This window comes from Pelmatolapia mariae, linkage group LG8 (genome assembly GCF_036321145.2).
Source record: "Pelmatolapia mariae isolate MD_Pm_ZW linkage group LG8, Pm_UMD_F_2, whole genome shotgun sequence".
In the NCBI taxonomy this organism is placed as follows: domain Eukaryota; kingdom Metazoa; phylum Chordata; class Actinopteri; order Cichliformes; family Cichlidae; genus Pelmatolapia; species Pelmatolapia mariae.
Genome location: NC_086234.1, coordinates 18,666,434 through 18,689,116, shown reverse-complemented (window position 1 = coordinate 18,689,116; position 22,683 = coordinate 18,666,434). Strand labels below are relative to the sequence as shown.

At 41.7% G+C, this 22,683-nt stretch overlaps 1 protein-coding gene across 2 annotated transcripts in view; it reads right to left on the bottom strand.

Annotated features, from left to right (window-relative positions):
• Positions 1-5,333: 5,333 nt before the first annotated feature.
• The window catches only part of ntn2 (netrin 2), a 41,426-nt gene continuing 24,076 nt past the window's right edge, over positions 5,334-22,683 (bottom strand). For both annotated transcript variants that reach the window (XM_063482054.1, XM_063482053.1), the window contains exons 3-7: positions 19,870-20,058; positions 15,358-15,507; positions 12,924-12,977; positions 8,010-8,084; positions 5,334-7,914 (exon numbers count right to left, since the gene is read on the bottom strand). In XM_063482054.1, the coding sequence (XP_063338124.1) occupies positions 7,529-7,914; positions 8,010-8,084; positions 12,924-12,977; positions 15,358-15,507; positions 19,870-20,058 (854 nt within the window). In that variant the 3' untranslated portion in view covers positions 5,334-7,528. The remainder of the gene's footprint in view (positions 7,915-8,009; positions 8,085-12,923; positions 12,978-15,357; positions 15,508-19,869; positions 20,059-22,683) is intronic.

The following is a 22,683-nucleotide window of genomic DNA, read 5'->3' as shown; positions in this document are numbered from 1 at the left end:
GCTGCATTACTTTAGAAAACATAGTGTAGAAGAAGCTTGTTAAGGGGCTTTTTCGATCAAGTGCCACTTGCAGGCCTGAAAACTAAAGTCAACACCAAAAAGTGGAGTTGCTCAAGTGGGTACTTGAAGCTGACTCCAAAAATCAGTCCCCACAAGAAAAAGAAGTGGTTTTGGTCTCTTCAATAAAAGAAGCTGTACTGGGAAGGATTTTGTGATTAACTGACTTGTTTGAATTGTATTAGAAGCTTATACATTATTAGGAGTTTGGCCATTCTGAATGAGGGCTGCCGTTATCATCTAATTCTGACCAGTCAGCTGAACCTAGTCCCATATTTGTGGTAGCAGTTATCCCATGTGTGACACACTTACACTGGATACACCTTGCTAACCAAGCAATAGCTAATAAATTAGCACCCCATAATCTTTCGTCCAAGTGGCGATTTCTGATTAGATTTGAGTCTTCATAACAGGACTTTATAAACCAACATCGCCATGATCATCTTTATGGGTAAACCTTGAAAACCCTAAACCTTTCAATGAGGTTTGGCAACCACCAGTGGTAAGGGAAAAATGTGCATTTCCCAGCTGGTCGCCAAACGGTTGCTCGAGGTTGGTGGCAGTTGCTGTGAAATCAGTTGCCAAATCCCCGGCCACGCAGGCTGATTAGTGAGGTGTATTGCTGGAGACTGCTGGCAGTCGCAACCTGAAATTGGTTACAAAGAGGTATGCAACGTTGCACCAAAAACATACCAGCATTTTCTTTGATTGCTAACAGATTTTCATGGTTCCCCATGATTACTGACAAGTCAGTGTATTGCAAACACTCAACCGTTGCTCTCCGAGCTGTAGTGAAACTGTTAAAAGCGCAACACAAAACATTAACGGAGAATGTTTGCCTTCAAAGTCAAACTTCCACCCTTTGAAACATGTTGGCTGCCTCTGTGAGTCACAGCTTTTAGCCACTTAACTAGTAATTTCCAAGTGTTATCATGTTGTCATCTTCTATGGAAACTACAGGCAATTGCAGCAATCTGCTAGTGACCAAAGCAAAAACAAGGACCTTTGCTGCACCCTCTTTCCGACTGATGTTCACCCAGCGATTCTCACCAACCAGTAAAGGAACACACATTATTCCCACCAGCTGGTCTCTAAGCCTGTGTGACTGAGGCCTTAAAAGTTTCGACCACTCAAAGATTAATCACTAAAAATCGATGTAGCAACCAGCAGTTTGTAAAATGTTGTTATGAAGACTCAAATTTCAAATTTTCAATGTTGTTTCTAACTGAAGAAAGCAAAAGGAAACCACATTTGAAGTCTGAAAAGCTGTATGTGACAGAATTCCTCTATCTTTGTGATTCACTAGTATAGTCTATGGATAAACCTCGCTAACCAAGGTAACTGGGACTTATTGATAGCTTAGGACTCCACCCTCCCATCCAAATATGTTAATAGTTAATGGTAGCCAAAAAGCTAAAGCTGAGGCTTCAAATGAACTTTACAAAATAAAGGGTGACATCAAAGTGGGTTTGGGGTCCGGGACTCCGTTATTGGCTGTCACAGAGATTACAAAAAAAGGAGAAAGCTTTGTGCCTGGTAAAACAACATCTTAACATCTTTGTTATTTGTAAGAAGAAGAGAAGAACTGAGGCAATATTTTGCTCATGTAAATGCTGATCATCTTTAATGACTGAATGTCCTACAGGACTAAGGATTTTCAGTTTTGTTCTGGTTGTAGACAGTTTTGCTTTGGTGTATAGTTAACTGAACTCAATATAAACAGCAACTTGATAGAAGGAGAGAGTCCAGGAGAGAGATGCTTGATTCAGAGATTCAAGATATGTTTCAGTGTGTGTGTGTCCAGTCTGTGAAACCTCTATTCTCAGAGCCTCAGTGGCCATGCCTGGGGAGAGTGATGATAAATGACTGCTTTCCTGTAATTTACCTTCAGGAGAATGGATGGAGCTGGCCTGTTTGGTTAGTGGGTGGGGAGATGAGGAAGAGCGGACACTGTAGGTGAGCGAAGGGGGGGGAAAAAAGAGAAAGAGAGTAAGGAGATTCCTGCTTTGAGCCCTTCTCTGGAGTTGGGTTTCCTCCAAGGTGAGGAACGCATTAAATTGTGTGTATGTACTGTGTGTGCGCGCCTCATTGTTTATTTACAGAGCTTTAGCTCTTGCAGCGTTCATAGAGGAGGGGAGCCGCTCTACCCAATATTCTCTTCTTCAAACCCCCATCTAGCCCCCGTGAGTGGAAACATACCAGAGCAGTGCCAACCGTGTTTGAGCAATGGAGAAAACACACATGATCAATTTTATATAATTTCTGCAGCTAAGGCTAATAGCCGCTATTAAAGAGACAGATGATCAACACAACGCACAGTTCATTACCTAATAATTTATTTTTTACCATTTAGATTAAAAAGTCAGTGGTTCATTGCCTCAGAGGAAAATGTACAAGGAAGACTTCGATATAACAGAAGTGAAAAGCAGTGCTAGACTGAGGGCAGGATCCCTTTGTTCCCCCCAAAAAGGTAGGTGGACAATTTTTGTGTGAGTGAACCATTATTCCCAGGACATTAATGTAACAGGACATGGTGGGCTTTGTGTGTCAGTTTCCATCTGTACCTCTATGGGAAAAGCAGAGGGTCCAGTCAGTCACGTTTTTACTCCATTCACCTCAAAGTCATTTACAATTGGGTGGTTGTTGTCTGGAAACAACATAAAACCGAAAGGAATACATTCTGTGTAATATCTGAACCACGTCTTCTGGTCGTGATCACGAAAGCATATGTTCCTGGTTTCTACATCCATATAACATCCATAATCATCTGGTTTGTACATCCATAAATGTGAGTCATCCCAGGCTAAGTGATGCTTTACAAAAGACAACATAAACGGCAGAGGCAGTTCAGTACATATTTACAATATTTAAAAAAAAAATGCATCAGGACAAGCCAAATGTGTGGATGAAAATGACGCATGTGCACAAAAAGAAAGAAAGAAAAAAATAATAGTCAAAAAACAAACAATGGGAAGTTGACCAAGAAAATGTGTGTGATATAATTCTTCATCATGGACCGTTTCAGAACCCTACCCCCACCCAAAAACGCTAAACTTCAAATAAGTTTCCTCTCACCTCTCTGCAAGTTGTGCGTGTCACTTGTTTGCTCAGGAAGGTTAATTAAACACACAAACTCACACACCTGTGAATGCTATAAACGCTGTGGAAAAAAAAAAAAAAACGGGGGGAAGCAAAGTGAAGCAGTTACGGTCTCAGTTCCACTGCCAAGCTGCTGGGCTTGTTAATATAAAACAACAGGATGGCTCTCTCTATGAGGCTCACAAAATAGCTTTCACAAGCGCTACACTTCCACCCCCTAACCCCCCACTCAAACAAAATCTGGCCAATTTTAACCTATTTTGATTTCGATGTTCAGGGTGGGCACTTAAGAAAAGGAAAAGCTGATTCGTAGTTTTCGATTATGTGACCTGTGCAGAGGCCTGCAGGGAAAACTGTATTTTTTTCCAGCTTACATACCAGACACTCCACAGAACTGCAGGAGAACCGTGTAAATATTTCATCTTTTACAATCCATGAATGTTTAGATCACCCTTTTAAAGGATTAACACAAAGATGTGATCACGCTCCATTCTGCTGATGTTTTACTTGAACTGTACATGGACAAAAGATTTTGGACCACACCTTTTAATGAATTCAGGTGTTTTCAAACCCATTGCCATAGGTGTATAAAATGAAGCACCTAGCAACGCAGTCTGCTTTTACAAGCATTTGTGAAGGATCAGTTCTAAAGAGCTCACTGAAATCCATCACATGTATAATTTTTTCCTCTTCCAGATATTCTACGATAAGCTCTCAGTGGTATTATTGCAAACATGGGCGTGTTTAGAAATAGTGACAAAGTGGAAGGCCATGAGAGGTTACAGAGCAACTGCTGAGGTGCACCAGTGACTCAATAACTGCAGATTTGCAAACCTTGTTTAGCATTAACATCAGCACAGAAGCTGTGTGCCAGGAGCTTCATGACATGGATTTTGGTACCCAAGCAGCTCTTGTAGGTGTAAGGTGTACTACTTTTGTCCATATAGTGCATTTAGTGGAGATTCCTTCACTTTACACTGCAGTGCAAAAGCACAAACATGCTTAATCTTGATTTGAATTTGTCAATGATGCTGCTCTTTTAGATGTGAAGGTAAAAAAGCTCTCAACCAATAAAACAAAGGCAAGGGCGCTTTAGCTAAAACTAGCTAGCTAACACATGGTGATCCATCAGCTGCTGGTTTCAGACGTTTTATGGCAGAAGTGACATACCAGTAACATTTTGTTTAACATCATTATAGTGAAACTTATTTCCAATAGCAGTTTCATGAGTTGCTATTGACAAGATCAGTTGCTGTGGTGGATTGGTGTGATCTGGCCGCAGTAGCTGCATGACAGGATGCCTCAGTATACCTTTCACGCCGGTCTTTTTGCACACCACAGGCAACGTCATCATCATAGTCCTAAACATTTATGGTGCAGGAAGCTGCTACAGTACTCCTCGGAACAATAGGTATCGCTACTCCGAAAAAACCCCTCTACATCAGCACTGATATAAGGGAAATCACCTCCATCTATACTTTTTTCTCCACCAAGTCATCTTACAACATGCCCGTCTGATCTGTCACCATGTGAGCAGTAAAACCTGACACGATTGTACACTTTTATCTGCTTGGCTGGTACAACAGGGCCCTTAGGGTAAATGTGTTCCCATGCAGTGCCACACTCTAAAGATTTGCTGGCAGGATAGTTTTACATGTGTATAGTTTAAGAACTATCCAGCATTTTGGTTAAACTGAACTGGCAAAAATGATCAACAGGCATCGGAAAAAGCCTCTTTTGGAAGCGTTCCTATAGTGTGACATATCACGTGAAAACTAGAAGAGAAAGAATTTTGTGGAATTCCTTCACGAGGGTGTTGGGTGCTCAAGGAGCTGAGGCAAATATTTTGACAATTCATCGTAATGCCAGACTTACATACCAGGATGCGGACACGGGTGCTACTGTAACACCACCTGTCTGACAGGTCACAGAGGACAGCCGACACATAAATAAAGGACAGCTTCTGCATTTTTGAGAAATTCCATCAGTGGGATTTGTGCCCTCAGCATAGTGCCATAGAAAATTTAAACGTCTGCTTTTTTTTTTTTTTGTCACACATCAGAAGTCGTGGTGGCTTAGAATTCATTTTGGTTACAACTTGTTTTTGCATTGTATTATAAAAAACAAAAAAAAATGTCTTGATGAGAGAGAAAAGCATGAAGAGCCACAATCGTTTGAACAACATCTAGTCATGTTCAGAGTTCATAACAGCATCAAATATCATGCCATCAGACGTCCTCAGTTCTAATAACACTTTATAAACACAATCAGACCATTTAGCTGTGTGTCTTTTCTTTGCAGATTGATTTACATTCTCAGAAAACAAGAACTACAGTGCAGTACTATACACCACAGAGGAGTCTGGAAGCCTCTTTCTGTGCTTTCACTTATCTAAAACACTAAATACACAACATGCAAAATGGGTTAAAAGGAGAATTCGGGGGGGTTGGGGGAAAGGGGTGGAGGGAGGGAGTTTGTGGCTGACACACAGACGAGAGCAGAGGAGAGACACTTTTGGAGGAATGACAAACCAAACATGCCGCCAAAGCCAAAGGAGCGTAACCACAAGCTAGCATGAGATGCCTGTAGGAACACTCACTGCTATGTGAGCTTGATGTGCCCCTCAACTAAACTGTGTGTTTATATTGTACTCTATTTAAATAAATTGTAAAGTCCTTTACAAAATGAAATAACTGCAAAAGGCAGATAAAAAGCTTGAGAGCAACCAGATGGGTCTCTCTGCGGTTAATTCGTTGGTCCTGACTTTCATAGTCTCTTAATTGAATTTAAAAACTGACTACTCTTATTTGGCAAGGCATGACAGGGTTATGCATTTGGGGTGGGCAAGTGGTGGAAGATGACCTGGGAAGTTTTCCTTTGGATCTTCATGCTCATATTGGTTTACCTCTCTCTGCTCCCTGTAAGGATTTGATGGACCAGCAGAAAAAAAAAAAAGAAAAAGAAAAAACCCCCACAAACATGCAAACTTAACAAAGCACATGAGGACTGAAATATGATCCTCTCATGTCATAATACAATCAGTGAGCACTAAAAATGTTCCAGGCTCATTCATTTTGTCGAAATACTAAGAAAGGAATGAAAAACAAAAATGAAAAAACCCAACAACACAGCTACGTCTTTTCTTTTATCCGACTTGTTTTTGTGTTTTTACTGCATGAAAAAGGAACTCTTGTTTCAATCTCTTGTTGTGGCAAACAAAAGCCTGCCAGTCTTCATCAGTCAATGCAATGAAATGTTCGGCCATTTTTAAAGACATAAGTGACACTGGCCACACAGCAATGTCTGGAAGAGCTGTACCCAGCAAAGAGAATATCCACGAAGCGCAAAAGTCTCAATGGAAAAGTTGGTATTGTTCTGAAATTCAGTCCGCACCGCTTCATCTTCCACAAAGTGACAGGCCATGAGTCATGATGGTGACTTTATAAACCACTCATGAGAGGGACTAGTGGTGAAGAGGCCTGCGATGTGACTCACTCGTGCCCAATGCAACAAAGGGATACATCTCAAATAAGGATGTGGATGACTGAGATAGCAAAGTAGCCACACAAGATATACAAACTCTAGTATGAGCAGTGGCATTGCGTACTTGAACATATAAGAGCCTACATGAGCAGTTTATTCTGTGAGGGCTGTGTGGTGGTGGTGGCGGCAGCAGCAGTGGTGGTGTGACTGAGGTTTGCTGTGGAAAATGTCCCTGCAAAGGGAGCCCTTGGTTCCTCGTAGGACATAGGAGTCCTATAGTCCAAAGAAGATACTGCAAAGACCTTGAGAAAGTAAGCCCGTTTTGACAGGAAAATACTGAAGGTCATCAGTGTGAGGTGGCCAAGCTGGAGATCTGTAGCTTGTCTTGTTGCTGATATCAGTCTGTGAAGTGATATACACTCTATAATAAAATCCTCAGAGAACAGTTAGGGGTGAGCATTGGTAGTCTTGCATGGAAATACCTTAAAATGACAGGCAGTTTTGACAGGTGGAGGTCAGGGGGTTGTATTTTTTAGCAGGGGGTTGGACAGTTCAGTTGCCGTCGTCGAGAGGGGGAAATGGCGCCTGCTTTTGTCTACACTTCACACCCTTTTTAATGGTCCCTTTTTAAGGCAAACCAATCGGACAAATAGACAAGTGGCCTTACAATGAAAAAAACTTGAAAAATAAAAATGAAAATAATTATACAATATACACAAAACGTGGTCCTTAAAACAGGCAGGGTACATGCAGTCTTTGTAATGTGCAGCGTTCCCACAATGGAGGAGAAGAAAGGACTCGAGTGGCCGGGGATAAGAGAAGTCAAGAGTCAGGATTTGTGATTGAGTGCTGTGGAGGGAGAGGTAGGGATGGACGCTGCTTCTCCCAATCATGCTTTGCTACACTTCCCCTTCTTCTCCTTGCGCTGGAACTTCCTCAGACGTCTCGTCCAAACGTCTCTCCACTGGATCACCAGACTGTTCTTATCAGCCACCAAGCCTATGCGCTCCGCCCCCGGACTGCTGGCTCCACCTCCGGGCCCGACTCCTGGACCTGCTCCTGGGCCCGTTCCACCTTCGGCGCCACCCATCACCAAAAATCGTTTGCTCATCTGGATTTTGGGACACTTGCAGGCAAGGTCCTTCATGTGTACCCACAAGATGTTGTCACCTCGCTTTAAGGGTTCGCCCCGGCTCTTGTACACAGCCACCACGCTAATGGAGAACTTGGCCCAGTCACCCACTGTCTCCATGTCCAGCACGTTCACTTGGACAGCTGGGAACACATTTGCAAGAAACACACTCAGGTGAACACTCAAAACTCTTTACGCTTTTTAATTAATGATATGGAAAGGAATTCTGCTCTCTTACCATAATCCTTCTTGCAGTATTTCTTCATGTTGATCTTCAAGTTGCCTTTCACTGGTTTACAGTAGGACTCACAATCTGCAAAAATAAGGACAACCAAGTTCACACCTGAAATGCAGGCAGTGACTCCAGTGCTTGTTTTCCACCAATATGTGGCTGGGGCCAGTTCTCTCTTGGTGCACTGAAAACCATCCCTCATTTTGACAGATTTGGGAACCAAATGTTGCATAGTGTTACTAACAGAAGTCGGTGTGATTTCCTTGGGAAGAATATAATGGTATATCATTGTGAACCCTCCCTTTGGGCCAGTTTTTTGACACAAGTCATCAGTCTTCTTTTTTGTGGTGGAAATGTGTTTAAGCATTTGTAGACTAGGCACAGTCACAGTATTGGTGAAAAAGGTACCAAAGGAGCACATGAATCTTTCGTATTTGCTCAGTCTTACTAACACGTTGTAATGCATAATTAGTGTCACATCACTTTAAAATATAAAATGCAGTGATCAAGCAAATATAAACATAACATCTGTGATATGTGCTGATTTCTATATAGAAAGGCCAACTTTGACTCCCCGTCCCATTAATATATTTCTAATTTTTCTATAAATACAAAAAATACACATCAAAGCATGATCTACTTTTTAAATACATGTGTATTTTTTTTCTATAATAACTGAGTAAACTTACACTTGCCTTTACAAACTGACTGATGTTGCCAAAGGCTGAAAGGAAAACTGGAGCAGCGCTAAATAATAGTTGGGCTTGGTGTGGTTTTTGTGCGCTAAAAAACAGCTTCTGACAAATCACACATCCAAATCCCTGCAACAGCCAGTGCTGGGAGGCAAGTGAAACATACCAGAGGAGTAAAAGTGTTCAGTTTGACATGTTCTCCGGGGCCTTGAGAAAAGGCAGAGCGTGGTGGAAGCAGGTCATGGTTGGATGAATGTGGATAGGCCTTGGCTGCCAGAGTGACAACTAAGACCACACACTGGACCGATGACCTCTGCTGACCATTAGTAGGTGGGGTTGCAAATGATGTGGTTTTTACGTTTATGAATATGACAGTTAAAATTGATTTCTTGGCTGGATGACCATTCTCTGATCTTTTTCTGACCGACTTTAAGGCCAGCCACGGTTTGGTTTAGTTGTTATGTGTCCTCCAGCATCTTTTTCAATCCAGCTTTTCCCTCATGCAGATTTTGGCCAAAGAGCAGGCATGTGGCGCTGGAAACACTTTGGCGCTGGATTTCAGCATTTGGAACCTGAGCAGCCACCTTTCCTTCTATTATATGACTCACAGCTTACCTGCAACCTGAGTCAAATTAAAAATATATATATATTGAATTTGTTTGTAATTTTATGTTGAGGAATAGCTGTGTACAGCAGTTTCAATGGACCAGAAAGGTCGGAAAGAAACTCTCAGTTGTGTTATAGAACCCTTCAAAGATTTGAAAGCATATGCATGTAATTACATTGCGTGGTTTATTTTCTTGTAATCCTGAAATATTTGTTTTGCCATGTCGGTATTCTCTGAGATCGGAAAACATGTTTTGCAAGAACAGAGAGCAAAAGGAAAGCGAAGCTGAGAAGATAAGCATTATTAAATAGGCTTAAACAGATGAAGTGCACTAAAACAATGATAAGAATCCCTTTTAAAATTTAAAGCATTCACTGTGCTTTTAACTCAATTTCTGCCACTGGAGCTGCAGAAAGAAAAATGCTGTTGTTTGTTAGTAAGACTCATCTGTGGTTGACACAGGCCGCTGGATTCTGTGACTCATTGAATTTTGGATCCACAGCATAAAAATAAAAATCTATGAGAAGGATACAAAATTAGTTTAAAAAAAAATTGAAAATGGTGAACTGAAATTGCAAAAGAATTCCAGGAGAATTGTTTTTCCAACACAGTTTTAGTCACTTCTAATGAAGGGACGTGAAAAGTTGACCACCAACAAACCACACGCTGGTAAGTGGACTGGTATCTGCGGTGCGGTCTCTCGTTCCCTTCAAGAGGAATAACCATTTAGCCGTTTTTGCTTTCCAAAGAAAACCAAATAAAAATCGCTGGACACAAAATGTCCAAGTTTAAAAACAAAAAAAGAGAAAAATGACCCTTTTGGGAATGTTGTATGAGTAAAAGGGTGTTGTATTGTTCATTTTTTTGTGGAAGAACTGAGGAGGAGGAAGAAACGGGGGACCGAGGAGCTCATTAAAACGTCCAGAAAGCTTGGCTGTATATCAGAGTGCTGGAGATTTTATTAGCCAGAGAGAGGACAGAAAGGGAAACAAAAGGAGAAAGAAGATGACTTTCAATATTCTGCAATGAGTGGAGGTGTGGATGAGTGCAAAGGTGTGTAGTGCATGTGTGTACGTTTTACTTTAAATAAATGATGCAGAATACCACAGCCTTCTTAAGGGCTTTCTCATTAGTACTGAGTATGTGGTATTCATGTAAGTATGCATGCAACTGTGACAGGCATGCATGTGCATGAGATGAGCATGGATTTCATTAGATCGCAGCTGTTTTGTGTATGTAGGTCTCTGTTTTTGTATACAGTGGCTAACCTGCTCTTGAAACTCTGGCTGGGGTGACAGTATGCGCTTTCCCATGAAGCACCACTTACTGCTGGGTGATCACCTGGAAAAGCTCTCGGTGAATTGCCCAATGACCCAGAAGGCCAGCCCGCTGAAAACATGCACAATTGGCTCCAAGGCTCTTGATGCCCTCTTTCCCTTGAGCCCCTTTCACTGTGCCATGACAAGGACAAATTGCATCCAACGCCCCTTACACAAAAAGATTTTGGGGGCCTTAGGTTTCTGATGGTGAAGCTCTTTCTGTGGTAGTTTAGGAAGGAGAAAGATGGGGGAAATGCTCTGGTGTGTTTGGTAGAAGCTGAGGTGAATTGACAATCAATGACTCTTGTGTTCTTAGACCCTGTAACATTTTCCCAGGAAAGTAGTAAACAAGAAAGGGCTGGACTTTGCTTCTTTGGGTTAAAAAGACCCAAGCGATGGCGGTAAAAGGTTAGACAGAACAAGTTGTAAATGAGTGAAGAAGCTGCGAGTCTAAGGAAAATTAAATTCAGGACTTACAGTCACAGTAAAAAGAAAGTACACCCTCTGTCAGTTCCAATGTTTCCAAAGGAATTTTTTTCCAGAAGTCTTGTGATTTGCTCAGATGCAATTTTGCAAACTTGAGTTGTGCTGCCATGTTCTTTTGAAAGAGAAGAAGTTTCCTCCTGGAAACACTTCCAAACAATCCATACTTGTCCAGTCTTTTTCTAATCGTATTATCATGAACTTAACATTGACCATGCTGAGACACGTGCAGTCTGAGGTGTAGCCTTTGTGTTTTGAAGTTTCTCTGAACATTGTACGGTTTTGACCTTGGGGTGAATTTACTGGGACATCCACTCCTGCGAACGGTTTTGAATGTTTTTCACCAGTGGAATAATCTTTCTCACTCTACAATGATGGATTTCAAATTACTAGTTCCAACTTTGCAGATTGGTGAGCAGCATCAGTTGCTTCTCTGAGATGATTTCTAATGCATTTCTTCTTTAATGTTGTGCTAATACACAATTGAATACTCCAGACATGCAAACTGTCCGAACTTCAGCCTTTATAGAGATGCTCACACTGAGGGTGTACTTTCACACACAATTCTGCATTTTGCGTTAGTATTTTTAAAAATAATAACACAGTATAATCATGTGTTGTTCATCTGAGGTTGTATTTGCATAATTTTAAGACCTGATTTTATGTTTACTTTAACTACACTCACTTGTAAACATAGTCATGGTAAAAAAAAAAAAAATGAAATGAAAGATTTTCTTTTGGCTAGAATTCACTTCACCTAATTGAAATCATTTTAGGTAAAGTTTGATCCCAATTGGATCTATTTTATGCAATTATCTGCTCTGAGTTTCAATAATTAACCCACCATGATTAATCTGTTGTAATAAACCATTTCTTTCCCCTATTGTTTTGTCCAGGCTTTTTGCTAGTAGCTAGTTAACAACATTTACCTTAGAATTTTCACGAGTTCTCGTTAAACTCTTCACCAGAAGAATGTTTTTCATTTCACACTATTAGACATATCTGGAGGTTTTTATTTGGAGTGTACAACCAATTTTGGCCTTTTATGTGGACCACGGTAAGAGCCATTATAAACATCCTGAACTCTATGAATCGAGTCCTCAAAATTTATAGTATGCAACCTCGAAAGTTAAGTCGAAAGATAAAGTTTGAAAATTTATTGTGAGGGTTCTGAAAATACATATTATTTTTAGAAGAGAAAGGACATAAAAACAAGAAAACCATTATTGCTTTAAAAAGAATAGCAGTGGTAGCAAATTTGGGAGGGGTGCACAGTCTGCCGCTTCAGTGATGATATATGTTATAAATCCACTAATGAATCAACGTTTCCAAATCAACACCACCATTTAAATCAAACAGTTGTAGAATGAAAAATGCGGACAGGGTAATTGACTGAAGCCTAGAGTGTTAGAGGGAGTGACTGAACAAATTTCCCCCAGTTACTTGCCAACACTCTTTTCATGCCTCGCAACGTTCCCCTTCCACTATATCTCCCAACTAAACTGTAACTAATCGTCTCAGCTGCCTATCTGCTGCCCTTGGCTTAAAGCTGCACTTAAAGTCTGAGCACAGCGTGTCTCCACTAACTTGAGGCTAGCGGTTGGGGAAACTATGCCAAGGACACAGGTTTTTAAGACAATGTAAAATTTTGCCGTCCCCAGTGCACTCGTTTCCTTTGCTGAGAACTTCAAATGAGCAGACCCGCCCTCTATTAATATTTATTCCACGCCTTAAAATACGTGTCCAGAAATATTAAATATTATGTTTTTGTTCCTCTCATAAAGTAGGGGTGCTCAAGGTACAAGGAGTATATACTAACCTGCTGGTTCCTCTGTGCTGCTCACGACAGCTGTGGGGTTGACCACAGGGATTTCTGAAACACGCACAAGAAACACAAAGTTATTTCAACGATTAATTCTAAGTCCACACCTTTCAAGTATGTCTGAAATGATCTGGCTGCCGGCCTACAATGAGAGCACGTGTGGTCAAAGAAACAAAGTGTGTCCAAATTCATTAAATGTGATCCCAAATATGGGGGTGGGATGGGAAATAGTACTGAGAAGAAGTAAAAAGTGCTCTTTGAGGTCACTGGAAAAAAAAAAGAAGAAGAATCAGGGTTGTCACACAGTAGGTTTGTGGTGTACTATATGTCAAACTTATGAAAATACACAGGACTTTGCAGACAGACGTGCTAGATAAACGCTAACAGACTGACAGGAATACTTATTGGTGGTGAGAGGGAAGACCGGTTCAAATAAACCATAGATGCCATAGACTAATGCAGCGGTTTCAGTGTCATTTTTTTAAGGAGATCTTCAGAATAACTGGAAGAAATAATCAAAGTCCAATTTTAGTTGATGCTTCACAAAAATCACACCATAAACCAGTTTGGAGGAGTCAGCGCACTGAAAGTAGGCACACAATGGCAAGGTGGCTACACTAGATTAGTTTCATCCTCCTCTAACAGATGTGGGGTTAACACTGCTGTGTAATCTCCATGCAAGCATGTATAGACAGATGGACGGATGGCAAAGGGGCAATTTTGGTTGGATCATCTTGAGACAGATGCAGCCCTCCCTTGTTGTGCCCGCTGGCTACAATAAAAAAAAGTGCCTCATGGAATTCCTCCAGGACTTCTCCTTTAATCGTATGCATCTTTCCAATACAAATGCTAATGCTAACAACAGGCCCCTCTCCTTTTACCGTAAACAGAATTACTGGAACGCCGGCTTAGCATCCACCCAGAGGATCTGCTTTTGATTGGATTTGGAGGTTCAGGGGTTGGACCGAGTGTGTGAGAGTGTGTTGGCAGGAGGTAGAGGGGGGTTTCTTGGAAAGCTGTTTTGAGGCAAAAGCAGCAGTTGTCTCTCTAAAATTATGGACACCCTGCCAACAAAAACAAACAAGGGCAAGGAGCTTTGTGAAGGCAGGCGCAGCTGCTAGAAGCCACTTTGAGGCCCTTTGCCCCGATGGCCACATCTTGTGAAGATAGACAGATGATGATAGGATCATTCAGATGTGGGTTGCTGCCATCATACTAATTGGCTTCTTAATGGATTTGTCTTCTGTCTTGGGATATAGTATCCTCCAGGGGTAATATGCTGACATCAGGCTATAATGGCAGACAGGGTTGTCATAATGTGTATAGCTTAAGCATGCCCACACCCACTATTCCTCTTGTTCTCGATAGATAGTTCACCTAATGGCACTTAAACGAGTGTAGTCTGCCATCCATGACCACGGTCGTCTTCTCCTTCTTGCCTATCCGCCATCTGCTCCGGAGCTGCATGCAAGAGGAACAACATGGCACCGTGTGGCACCGTGTGGCAGAGCTGGATACGGCACTGGGCGGCGCGGCATGACTTGATTTGGTGGAGGCTATCTTTTGATTGTTTGCAATGTGGCACAGACACATGCTGGGCCCACAGGCAAAATTTGTAACTTGCGTGGACTCACATTCGCTTGTTACAGGAAATCAAAAACCTAAACACAGCTACTAGAGCACACACACACACAAACACATATGGTACATAGTTAAGAGAAAGTAGAATAACAGCACAAGCGTTAACAACACTATGCTTCTTTGTTCCTTTAGCATGGATCGCATTTCAATTTAACCCAACTTTATGCTGGGGTGCTTGCCTGGCTCACGTTTTGGGCTCTTCTCCATGAAATGTCATTGCAGTTTCAGTGGCCATGCAAGTCAACACATGTACCACACACACACACACACACACACACACACACACACACACACACACACACACACACACACACACACACGCATTTTCATATCTTAGTGAGGACATCTAATTGACAAAATGTTTTCCCTAGCCGCTTACCCTACCCATCAAAAATTAATGCCTTAACTATAACCCTTAGCCTAAACCTAAAATGCCTTCAAACTTGTGGGGACAGGCATTTTGTCCCCATAACTGACTGTTGTCCCCACAAGTATAGTAGCATTCCAATTTTTGGTCCTCACAAATATATCCAAATATGGCACACACACACACACACACACAGGGTTGCGTTATGTCTGTCAGATAGCCAGAAAGACTACATAAAAGTATGCTTTCACTTATGTTCTGTATTCTTCATGGTTTGGGTATGTGCTGCCTTTAGCTATGGATCATGCCTTTTGTCAGATTTTAATAGTCACAGGAAAGCTGATAAAAATAACCGTGACGATTTGATCAGTGTCGCATGCAGTAACTGGTAGCTGCATGTGGATGTGTGTCTGAGTTACTCACTGATGCAGGGGGCCACAGGCGAGCGGCTCTGCTGGTAGCCCTTGGCGCAGCGGTTGCAGGTGATGCCCGTGACACCGTCCTTGCAGGGGCACTGGCCTGTGGTCTGGTTGCATGTCTTGCCTGCTGCGCCCACAGGGTGGCAGTCACAAGCTGGGGTGGGGGGGTTGGGGGAAGATGTCAAAGAGGGATGGAGGGTGGTGGGGCAGATAAAAGAGATAAGAGATACCAGTTCATCAAACCTGCTGCAAAATGCAAAATGACAAGACAAAACTCCTCCGACATTCAATAAATATTATTGATTAATGATTGATTGCCTGCATTAATACTGAATGTTTGGGGGCCCACATGTCTTTAGCCTTTAAACCTAGGATTCTCAAACTACTGCATTGTGAAAAACTGCATGCATATCCAGAAAACTCATGAGAAATAAGATATTTGTGTGGAGGACATTACAGGACAACTATAAGCACAGAAAGCTATTAGTTTGGGTGAACGATGCATGTAGTGCATCAGTTTCAGCAGGAGATGCAGACCAAATGCTCGTTTCCTCTTTCCTAAATGCTGCGTGCAGTCTAGTGCCTGCCTGCCTGGTAACACACGCTCTGCTGTTTCATCACTTCCCAAAAGTTCCATGGATGCTCACCAAATGCCAACACCAACAAGCAATGCTCCGGTCACCTCACTTTGGCAAGACTTTTGAGGTTTGCTTTTCTAGGTGATTTATTTAAGCCACTTTAACTCATTAGTTTTTTGGGAAGTATGAAGAGCAGTTAATTATATGAGGCCTAGAGTGTTGGTTGAAGCCATTTGACAAAAGCTTACAAGAACACAGGAAGTGTGAGAGCAAAAACACAATAAACCATGAAACCCAGTAGGAAAACTCTTTGTTTTCAGTCTGACAGTTTGGAAAAATACTCTCAGACTAACAAAAAAAAATGACAAAAGCAAACTTGCAAGGGCCTCAGCTGTAACACAATAGTTGTAATTGTCCAGGCTTATCAAGAAAAGGCAAGAAGGACCAATATTTCATACAAGGGAAAAACCCTGTAATCCAACAGACTTCTACAGAGCTTGCCAGGGAAAGGCAGCTGCTAACATGCCACGGTTTCTTCCCACCACCTGACGAAACTGTTAATGTGTTTATTTGCGCCCGGCGATTTTTTTTAAAGTTGCTACAACAAAGGAGAGGACCCTACCACCTGTTGGATCGGCAAAGCGAGCGTTTAAATGGCTGAAACTGACCCAAGAGTGTCTGCATGACGGCAGGGTGTGGGGAGATTAGCTCAGCTCAGATCTTTAGAATCGTGTCTGCCTTTTCTGGCAAGGCCAACGAAGTCTACAGGTGTCAAAGTGGCTGCACACTGTTTGAAGCCGAGACGTAAATCTGATGCTTCATCATGAGTGCAAAATCCCCATTATTTGAGTCACGCAGACTCCAATGGGAAACTTGAGCTTTGAAGGCACTTGGTAAAGTGCGACTGAACTAAGGACAAGAACGCTAAGCATGTGGCAGGGTGTGATGCAGGACTAATTCGGGTGCCGGGGGTCACCAGACGCCTTTTTATGCTGTGCCAGCAACCTCCACCTTCATTTACAGCCAGAGTTTCTTCTGCTTCTGGCTAGGAACTATTTGGGATTTTCCTGAAGTTTGCATTCTTAATAAAACTCAAATGATGTAGTGCATTTGTCCGTCGACTTTTACCGTTTTTCAAGTAATGAAAAACGCTTTCAGACAAAAGGAAAAGCACACGTGAGATGACCCATGTCATAATCCCAAGTTGTTCCTGCAGAGACACGTGACAAAGGCAAGAAGTTTTACAAGCTATTGTCTCTGCACTGATCACTTAACATTCACAGGGCTGGTCAGTATAAACAAACTGCGAATGATGCACAGCGACCCCCTTGCTTCCCTTCTAATTGAGACTCGGACTGTTTGGAGTTCAGAGGTTACTGTCAGTGTTCACATTGTTCAGTAAATAACCAGTAACGGCCAGATCTGAACGAGCTGTCAGGGGCAGGCAGGATGGAGACGGGGGTTTGGTCGTGTCAGTCTAACCCCCAGCCTTCCTTCCTCAAACTGTTTTTCTGAGGTTTTATGTGCAGAGGCTAGAGCCAGTTAGAAAGCTGTAAAAATGTCCTCAGATGTTGATGGCTTTTCAAGCCCATGTGACTGCAGATGTGACAGGCGCTGCATTTGGGATTTGCAGTCCCTTTCTCAGGCGTCTGCTTGTTTTAAGCGATTCAAGTGATTTTAAGTGTCTGTGTTACTCAACTTGTGGTGACTGCACTTTGTTCACTTCAGTTTTATTTATGTAGCGCCAAATCACAAAAACAATCACATCAAGGCATTTAATACTTAAACCCCAACCGATCAGATGATCCCCTATGAGCAAGCACTTGGCGACCATGGGAAGGAAAAACTCCCTTTTAACTAGAAGAAACTTCCAGAACAACCACGCTCACGGCTGGGCAGCCATCCGCTGCGAGCAGTTGGGGGTGAGGACAGATGGAAGACAGCCTTTGTCTGCTGTCATGGAAAGTAGCTTTCAGATTTGCGGACTTAAAATACCCACGTTACTTCAGGAATCCTGGTTTTGTGTTTAGATTCCTTCAAATACGCCTCACACTGTGAACAGACAACTAGACCTGGACAAGTTTGATCAGCAACAGACACAACCCCTTCTAGATTCTGTACCGCCCACCAGCCTCCCTCTATTCCCGCCTCCTCCTCTGAAGACACCTGTATTTTATTGCAGTAACTCCATTTCAGACATGACGACATGACACGCACCCCCTTCAACAATACCACACCCGTGACCTCTGTCGCGACTGGGTCACAGGCAGAAAGGACATGGAAAGCAAAGGGCTGGAAAGAAAATCATGGATGCTGGTATGAGAATAAGAGGAAGACAAAGGTTTAATGGGTTTGTAGAAAGGCAGAGTGAGAGAAGTCATAAGTCAGGGTGCAATCAGAGGTGCTGGTTGTAAACCATCTGGCAAGACAGAGATGAAGAAAAAGAGAGCAAAGGAAATGACATCTCCTAGAAGGCTGTGGATCAATCATGGAGCTGGCCCGCTCAGCTTTTTAAATGTAAGCTTGGATTCTGTCACATCTGGAGCTTTTGCAAAGGAGGGTGTTAAACTGTTTATAACCTGATCACTTGACTTGGATCGGGGACAAACTGTAGTGTCAAGGGGCCTGCATGTGTGTGAAAGCATTATGCTTCCAGGTACTGCAGGAAATGAAAGATGAGAGAACTATTTGCACATAGGGACGCACATCTCAGAGCGGATCTGTTGTCAGGGGTGCAGCAGATCCCTTTCTGTTATTGTTTCAGTGCATTAACAGGTCAAATGACTTAAGTTTTAAGGTATGTGACCAAGTTGCTGTGGAGGGGTTTTTTTTCTAATTTTTTTGGCCATTACATGATGAATGGTTCAACATCTCATTGCAACTACCATGGGCAACTGCGGCCTGATATCATGCCATTTCTAACCTCTCGGTGTTATATTACAGGCTGCAGAAGGAAAACTGACGAGAAGCCAGTGAGAGATTCCCACTGTGAAATTTCAGCCAGGAGATCTTCATGGCTATGAGTGTTGGCAGCTTTCACTAGTGCCGTTTTTTATGTTCTGGAAGTGATTTTTTTTTTAAACCTTCATCTGGATTATACGGCTAAAAAGCACTCTTTTATTTATTTGAGTATTTTCTCGAGCATCAAATACAGGAAACAAGTGTTATTTTTGCAATATTTCCAGCATAATATGGGGCTGAAAAATATCACTGCAAATGTGAAATAATGAAATCAATTTTCCATGAGAAATGCATTGGTTACATGAAAATATTATGTGGTGTGTGGGCAAGGGGGGAAACATTTGGTGGGGTGGCCAGAAAGACTCCGGGCATAATATCAAATCATTTCTCTCTGCTATGGTATGGCAAATCACACATGCTGATTTTTTTTTAAATATATACATATATAGTAAGAGTTGCCATGACAACATATGTTTCCACTCATAAAATATTACTACTTCTCCCCTTTCTCAAACACATAGACTGGCTCAATCAGTGTTTGTTTGAACATTTTGTAAACATTTAGCACCGAGTAGCGCCAAAGAAAAAGCTAAACTACATTTAAAGAATAATCTGGGACATTTTCATATAATCACATATATCTATAAACAAATATTTTCTACTCTATTAATGACTGACGTAACGCAAAGCGATCCTTGCTCGTGACTTGTGGTCGGTAATTCTTTCCCAGGAAACCACTTGTGTGTTATATTTCTGACAGCAGATGAAGAGCTCTGATCATAATCAAGGATAAATGAATGAGTGCTACAGTTCTGCAGTATGCTTGACTGAAGCCTAATAGAAGTATAGAGGAGGAATGAGCTCATGCAGCAAATAGCACAGACCCCCAAAAAAGCAGAGTATCTTGAAAGCCACGCTGGAAAATTAGTAATAAAGTTCTTCATAAACACTACTGTTACTTCTTGTAAGATTCTCACCTTTGCAGGCTCGCCTGTGGGTGATTGGTCTGGCCATGTCCCTGTAGAAGCCCTCCTTGCAGTAGTGGCAGTGGCGTCCTGCGGTATTATGGCGGCAATTCATGCACACCCCGCCACTTTTCCTCCCTGACAACTTGTACAACTCCATGTTGAATCGACACCGGCGGGCATGGAGGTTGCAGTTGCACGCTGCGGAGGGAAAGAGCAAAGCCGTTATGGTATCAGCAAGGGTGAGGAGGATAGATGCAAAAGTTTACAATAACTTGTCAGTATTTATCTTAGGGTTCAAACATAAATTTAGCAGGCTGAAATGTTCACATGGAGCAGGCTCAGCAGTAAAATACATCCTTACTGGTGGGGTATGTATATCACAAGAGAGCTGGGAAAGATTTTCCAGTAAGGCAGTGTAATAATAATAATAATAATAATAATGAGTGGTTTATAATCTACGCTGCGTCTGTGGGCTTGGCTGCTATTCCAGAACTCATCAATCAAAAGTGATATTTGCAGAGCTCATTTTCTCCATTTCATAATTAATGAATTCGGCTTCTCTCAGCCCATTAGTTATTAATCACTGGAAAGAGAGACATTAATTTCATGAATCACTGATGAGTAAAGACTTTCTTAGATCTATTAAAAGCGAGACCGATTCAGATATAGGAATGGGCTCGAGCTAGCTGTCTTCTAAATGAGGCGAGCAGGATATATGGGACATGTGATGGGTGGTTATAGCTCTCCCAGTTACCCTTGAAATCCAACTGGTTCCTTAATGTCTCTTTTTCTCACAAGTCTTTTCCATTGATTCCTCAGCATAAAACTGCGTTCACCAACTCTGACATTATTGATAAACTCTTTTCATTATCTAAACGTGGGGGTTTTGCATTTGAGAGGCCTAATGAGAAACCCACACTTCTTGCTTGTGTAAGACTTTGATCCAGAACTTCTGCTGGTTAAATCAAAGTCAGACCTGGAACCTGAAGACTTGGCCATGGCTTCAAAGTCAACTGTCGCTGAGCTTAGCTTTAGCTCAAAGTTATCTGCAGATACATTTGAAAAGCGGTAAACAACAGCAGAGCTGTTTGAGTGAAAATGTCAACAGTTGTGGCAAAGCAGAAGTATTAGAGGATCACAACAGAAAGTGATATTCATTAACTTTAGTCAAACTGGAGAGGCTTCAAGGAAATAGATTTCACTACACAATAAATGTTTAGAATAAAACAAAAAGGATGTAGCAGCAGAGACTAAGTTAAAACACACTGGGTGAGGGTAAGGCGCAGAGGGGCCAGTTACAGAAACATGTGAAATGTATATTTTCTGTCTTACCCACTCACTCCGTGTATACATGATCATATTTGCAGGGCTACAAGTTTGACACCATCCTCATGCCAGATGGATAAACATGAAGCTAGCGAAAACAGCCTCTTACGAGCGCCAAACACCTAGCCTGGCTCTGACCAGAGGTAACTAAATCTGCCAGCCCTCACTAATTAACACATTATATCTTGTTTGTTTGTAGAGCTATTTCTTGCCCAGGTGCAGTGACTTCATGAGGACACGTCACCACTCTGAAGTTGCTAGGCAAAAAGCCGAGCTACTGAGGTACTACGGCTGTGTATGAATTAAAGAGCATAAAAATGGTACATAACACACCTGTAACACCTGTAACCACAACATGGTACCTTTACACCTTTGTGTTACATATGTTGAGTAAGTAAATAAAAGTTTGTAAGAGCTTTTCACAGACAGTGTGTACAAATCATCATCATCACTACTACTGAATAAAATTTTGTCCAACGTCACTTTTATGTTCTATGTATTAAACCCGCGCTTTTATACGTTTTTAGTGTTTATATAAAGACCAATTAATAATTGATCATCTTTTAAATGACTCTGTCACTCCTTTAAAACAGCAATGCTGTTCCAAAGATTTGGGAAATATCAATTTTTTTCTTATCAATTATATAAATCTTTTCAGTAATTAAGTTTACTACTGACAAAATAAGAAACCAGTTGTAGAACATGTAACAAAATAAGTTTAAAAGTTCTAATTTCGTAGAAAATGAGATCTCAGTACCCATTTCATTACAAATATGTAAAGGTGGGCTATAAATGATTTAGAAAAATAGAGATTTACGCAAACTGTGTTCAGAAACTACCTTAAAAACGACGTATAAGGGCCTTCCATAACGTTATGTCACAACTACACAGTCCTCATCTTCAACCAAGCCCCCCCACTCCACTCCATGACCCTTTACTGCTTTATTTTTTGGTTTGAGCCTGTGGCTCTGTAAAGCTCTTAGCTATACATCTGAAAAATACTACAATCAAACTAATGTTTAGTGTTGAATGAATGCAGTACATTTTACCCGCTCTTGCCTGATCGGAAAACACTCAGTGTTAGCATGTTGCACAGCTAATCTGGCTACTGTTTGCACGACCTGAGTATATACGCCTACTTACCAGCGTTGTGTTAGAATACAAAAGGCCAGCAAAAAATGCCTTTAATACTGAGACTGCTACACAACAAGTGGGTATTTTCATGTCTCTTCATGTCCTGTAGTGCGGGCTAAACTCAGTTAGCTTGTTACAGTCAGTTAGCCCAATTGTACATAAGTGGAAAATAAATAGCCATAATGCAAGCGATTTCAGAAATGGTAACTCTATTATGTGAAAATTTAGTGCAGTATTTCATTCTGTAAGACTCTTTCCTTGCTCTGGGTCCAGTTCTGGTTCAGACGTGTAGCTGAATTCTGGAGTTTTGTTACAAGACAGTGGGTAAGTCTATACTTACAGGATCTGGGCTTATGGCGGGTA